We start from the raw sequence: 5,835 nt of genomic DNA, 5'->3' as shown, positions 1-5,835 counted from the left end.
CTGAAGGACACTTTGTCTTTTCACTGTGTGGATGATTCTTTAATCTTTGTTCGTGTTGGGCGATAATTAGGTTTTGATCGGTAAGCGATATTTCGTTATTGGAAAACTGATCTCTCTGTGTCCACATTTCACGTGCGGATAATCCTCGATTTCGAATACGTGTATTCAGTCGAGCTGTGACAAATGAAAGCGTTAATGGTGTTAATACTAGGCTTGACGGGTTCGTACGAAGTATTTCATCTTCTAGTTCCTGAATAGCTTTCTCAGCAACGGGGTTTTTGTTTACATTTTTGGGGCGGCCTAGTTCTATAGTGATGCGTTGTCTAGCTAACAATTCGTCTTTTACTAAAGTTTTAAAACCAGATGCAGGGTCGGTCCTGATAACAGCAAATGGGCCGTCTAGAGGGTGGACTTCAGCAAGCAGTTGAATAATTGCATCTCGTAAATCGTGATGGCGCTCGGTATCTAATAGTTTTGTAAAGGTGTAAGAAGTTACACATTCTCGTAAAACAAAAACTAACTGACGCTCACGTTTTAAGACATCTGCGGCAAATGAAGAACCAATAGTTTCAGGTGGGTCTGTTGAATTTTGCTCTTCGCGGACCTTTGGGGTCTTCAACAATGAAACACACTGATGACAGCTACTAGTTACAGATTCGATACAGTTGTCCATGTCTAATGCGTAAAAGTATTGTTGTAATATAGACTTCATCTGGTGACATGACGGATGGTCTAGTTTAATGTGAATTGAAGTAATTAATCCATTTAATACTTGCCGCGGTACAATTATTAATTCACGACAAGGTGTAAACGGAAGGTTTCTTTTTACTACTAATAGTCCGTCGTTAGCTAATGAAGCTACATTCAGGTAGGGCTTAATGTCCTTTATATTTGTGAGTTTCTTTGAGGGTCTGGTTCCCTGTCGTAAGTGAGCAACCGTTCGCCGGAGATCAGAACATTCAGTCTGGTTTGAAAACCATGCTGCTTGTAAAAGGAAGCTTTACTGCTCCGTTTAGAATATCTGCAGTTGTTACATGACGCACAACGCATTCCTCCTGAAGATGTATAAAATTGCAAATTTGACAGGCGGGATTGTCACAATTGGATGCGTTACGGCTTGAATAGTCAGATGGTAGTATTGCCAATCCAGAAACATGTCTTATAGATACTTGGAAGCGACTTGCAGTCGACAGAAAAGTAGAAACCCGAGGACTTGATGAAAATTCACCTCTACATAACTTTTCAAAGGCTTGAACACACGGTTTACTATCAGTTAGAACACATGCTGTAGATAGAGATTGAATAATGTACGGACTAAAATGTTTGATAGACGCTGCAATTGATAAGACTTCAATTTCACATGGTAACCACTGGCGTTGAGTTTGTCTAAGTTTCGCACTGAAGAACCCAGCAAGAAGACGTTTGTCGTTTCTGTTAATGTACAAAGTAGCTCCAAGTCCGCATGTTTTTAAAGCTCCGTCTGTAACAATCCAGAGTTGGTCGTTAGGACGAGGGAGAGCAATCGAACGATTGGTCGAAAGTGCGTTTTGTGCACTTGTAAAGGCTGAGTTAAGCTCTTCGGTCCATAATATTGTATCTTTTGACTCAGATCCAGCTACTGCGTTTTCAAGAAGTGACAGAAGTCCAGAAGAGTTCTTAATTACACGAGACAACACTTTGTAGGCACCAACAAATGATCTAAGTGCACGTACGGTCTTTGGAGGCTGACAGTTTGAAAGTGTAGCAATGCGGTGAGGGCTTGCACTGATTGATCCAAGTTCCCAAATCCAACCGAGAATTGTAGCTTGTTTAGGTGCAATGATTGTGTTTGTAGCTGATAAATTGAGGCTACACTTCTGTAAGGCTTGTAACACTCTTTCCCAGTTAGTAAGAAGTTCATCTGGTGAATTGCCACCGCAATATAGATCGTCCGCAATTTTGGCTACGACTCCTTCTTTAGTACGGTGACAAATAAGGTAAATTTGAAAATTTAATGGACTGGAATACCTCATGGCTAATTTTGGTCTTAGAATGAAATTCAAAACAGTGTGGCTGTGGCCATTGATTGACACATTAGATTCATCCATTGACTGGGACAATTTACGTGAACGTTTTTCTGTAACGACCACTGTTCACGACGTACCTACGATAGACATTTAAACTGTGGGGTCACCAAGGTTTCGTACCGCCTTTTATTATAAAATAATTCGAAAAATTAATCAGAAATAACCTTTATGTTTTGATTTATATAATTGATATAAATCAAAACATCGTGTTATTTCTAATTAATTTTTTCGAATTACTTTACTAAGGTGTTGAGAACCTTTGGTGACCCCATAGTTTAAGTGTCTTTAAAAAGTACACAGTGAGCAATGGTCGTTACAAACGTTCACCTAAATTGTCCCAGTCAATGGATGAATTTAATGTGTCAATCAATGGCCACAGCCACACTGTTTTGAATTTCATTCTATTTTGTAGATAAATATAATATCCTTTGATTACGGCATGTCGTATAGTGCCAAAGTGGTGCAGATTTTTGAAAACTGCGTTCAAAGGTCAAAGGGGGGATTTAAAAAAATTGCAAATTTTAGACATTTTGGACAATTTCTCGGTAGTCTCTCATGTTAACTGAGATTTTTTTTCGATGGAAGCATGCGCTACGAATGCTCCACAAATACAGCTAGTCATATTTCTGTCTGATTACCAGATATTAGTGATACGTACCCTCACTTGCAACATGTACGAAAATGAAACACATATCTTTATTTACGGAAATTATCGACAAAAAATATTCATAATTAAGATTTAGCTATGCAATAATATATGGCCACATATAAAGACATTTTTGGGAAAGTTTTGTTAAAATGCCATAAAGAACAGAGGAGAAATAAGAACTGTAAAGTTTACACTCTGTCCATAGTGTTATGGAAAATTAGTTAGATACTCTAAAATATATCAAAATTATCTCCCCTTGACCACTGCATTTGAATTTCAATTATTATTTTATGTTTCTTTAATCACTCTGTAATGTTTATGTCATGTTGTAATTAATGTTATGCTCTTAATGGGCCCTTTAATTTGGAAAATAAAAATATTGTATTGTAATGTATTGTATAGTTGTAAATGTATGTGTATTTTTTGTCTTTTGTGGCGATTTTTCGAATTGGCAATCATACCACAATTTTTTTTTATGGTTTGTAAAGCAGTCATTGGCCAAATCTCAATAACTGTTGTACCATTTACATAAAGACTTTGGACAATACCAATACCATATTTCAATCAGGGGTGTACTGGTTCTTCATAAAGGAATATCACACACTCAGCCTAAGTATACATTTCCGTTCAGTATCAAATGAGAGTGCATTGTAATCATTATCCATTTGAAAAAAAATTGTCATCTACTAACCAGGCAAAATATTTACCAGTCTGAGAAAGGTTGGAATTCATTGTACAGATAGAAATAATTTGAAATCTCGAACGATCATAAACAGCTTTTTAGATTTTTTTCTTCACAGAATGCAATATCTGTAAACAAATGTAAATGGCACAAACTATACGACAACGAACATGTTTTTTTCTTTCTTTTGCTAACATATCATCCTGTAGACTTAATGAATGAAGACATGCTGCACTGTAGTATTTGAAAAGCAACATCATGTCCCGATTAATTTAAAACATCAGAAGCAAATGATTTTTAATTTCATCAAATAGTTAACAATGCATGCTGAATGTTGAAGCGGCTTGTCCTTGAAGTTATTTATTACGAGTAAACTCACCACTAGATGGCCTGCCTGATAATTTGCGTCACTGATTTAAAACAATATTGGCACGCTCAAATGACTCAACATACTTTAATTGCTTAGCTTGTTGTATGACTTTTGTGTCCTGGATAGACATTGTATACCAGTCATTGTAATGCCATGACGAAAGTTGATTCATCGTTACACGCATGTTTTCTCTCTCTCACTAATTCAAATGCATGATAATGTTTTCTTCTTGGACATGTAAAGGCTTAATAACATGATCTAAGCTACTCTACTAGTTCTTATTAAAGGGGTGTCATTGGGGGGTTCTGATCCCGGATCCCGCTTACTGTTTTGTCAGATCCCTGTATCCCGCTTAATTACACTATATACGTATTCTAAGCAATTTTTTGTTGTTGTAAATTCCCATGTCCCGCTAGACTTTCCCGTTTTCACGGCACAATAATTTGACTTTCACGTTTCACGCTTACTTAAAATCGGCAATCCCGCGTCACGCTTAGACCCCAATGAGACCCACTATTGAATGGAATTAGCACCGACAATAATTTCCGGAATTTTTCGGATGTGTTCCAATGTGGTTTAAAATTAGTATTTTCGAAAAACAAGAATAAAAGCACCTCAAAAGTTATTAAACCTTAGCATCTGTACTTATTCAAGCACATCGACACAACTATTGACACACATATACATTCTTTTTTATAAAACTTAAGAAAATGCATAAATTCATTGCATTTCATATGATAGGGGTAAATAGGAAAGGGGAACGTTACATGAATCATCAAGAGGTGAAAATTGAGTAGTAATACTGCTATGTGATGAGTTTTATAAAAATGTTCGTAAAAGTTGATTTTTATGTTCTATCAAACTTTTATATATCATAACTTCTTAAGTATTGGTTGTTCCACTATATTTTGTGAAAATTTACTATTGGTGATATATATAAGACATGTAATAGACTTTGATAGACGGTAAGATTGACAAAAATGTTACATACATTTGAAAATCGTCCAATTCACTCAATTTATATGTTCATCTGATATTAAAGCTTGATGTCAAATAAAAGCTGATACATCACTCTTTCATATGATACCAAATTTGTGTATGATATCTCATTCGGGAATTTATTATAAGCGTTCTCGTGTTTGAAAATGAAAAAGAAAAAAAATCAGAAAATCTCACTTTTACACGATTTTACAAAAAACTGCACCGTGGGAAAACTCTACGACAGGGCTAAAATGAAAGTATCATGTTTACTCTATCTTCATGTGAATTTTCAGCCGTGCGGTATTTCGGTCCATTAAACTCCTTAACTAAGCGACTTTTCCCGATTTGTCACTCCACTACTTGTACTAGGTGGCCTAGTACACGGCAAGTAAGTTCCTCTAATGCTGTCTCTGATCCAGGCATCCCCATTGCAGATCTCACATATACTCTTACACCACAAAATGGGGTTGAGACACCGCAGTATTTCATGGAGTCTCCATGTAACGGTATTTGATAAAAAGATTTAGTCAAATCAGAAATCACAATATGTTTCCACTGAGCAATTTGTCGAAGTGTAGAATGTACGTCTGGCATTAATGAGGGTTGAGGTTTACTGTAGCGGCCAACATCAGCAAATGCTGTGACAAGTCGAAAACTTCCATTTGGCTTTTTGATAAGAAAAGACGGATTAAGGTACTCTACTGATACACCTATATCTTTTGGTTTTTTAAACACGCCTATGTCTTCGAGTTCATTGTAGGCACCAACAAATGATCTAAGTGCACGTACGGTCTTTGGAGGAACGTACGACATTGAAAATACAAAAATACATTGTGACTGTCGATTAGGTAGATTCCTTCAATACTGTCCCGATGATTTTTACCGGATCTATAAATCTAAAGAAAATGAATTTATATGCGGCTCTCCTTCAAAATTGGCCAATATAAGTGTCTTAGAAATGCCGTTATCTGATAACGTATTTGATGAAATGATTTGTGATGTTTGGGATCATTGTCCAAGGAAATGCAAATGTATAGAACAAACTAATAGAGAACGGCTATTGATATACTGTTCAAATCAGAGTTTG

At 36.2% G+C, this 5,835-nt stretch overlaps 1 protein-coding gene across 1 annotated transcript; it reads right to left on the bottom strand.

Moving 5' to 3' along the window:
- Positions 1-5,096: 5,096 nt before the first annotated feature.
- LOC139500435 (uncharacterized) lies at positions 5,097-5,561 on the bottom strand. The gene has a single exon (XM_071289174.1). It carries the CDS (start codon positions 5,559-5,561, stop codon positions 5,097-5,099), a length of 465 nt encoding a protein of 154 aa, XP_071145275.1.
- Positions 5,562-5,835: the final 274 nt, after the last annotated feature.

Source organism: Mytilus edulis, chromosome 13, assembly GCF_963676685.1.
Source record: "Mytilus edulis chromosome 13, xbMytEdul2.2, whole genome shotgun sequence".
In the NCBI taxonomy this organism is placed as follows: Eukaryota; Metazoa; Mollusca; class Bivalvia; order Mytilida; family Mytilidae; genus Mytilus; species Mytilus edulis.
Note: the sequence above shows the minus strand (reverse complement) of the source record. Positions and strands in the feature narration are given on the sequence as shown.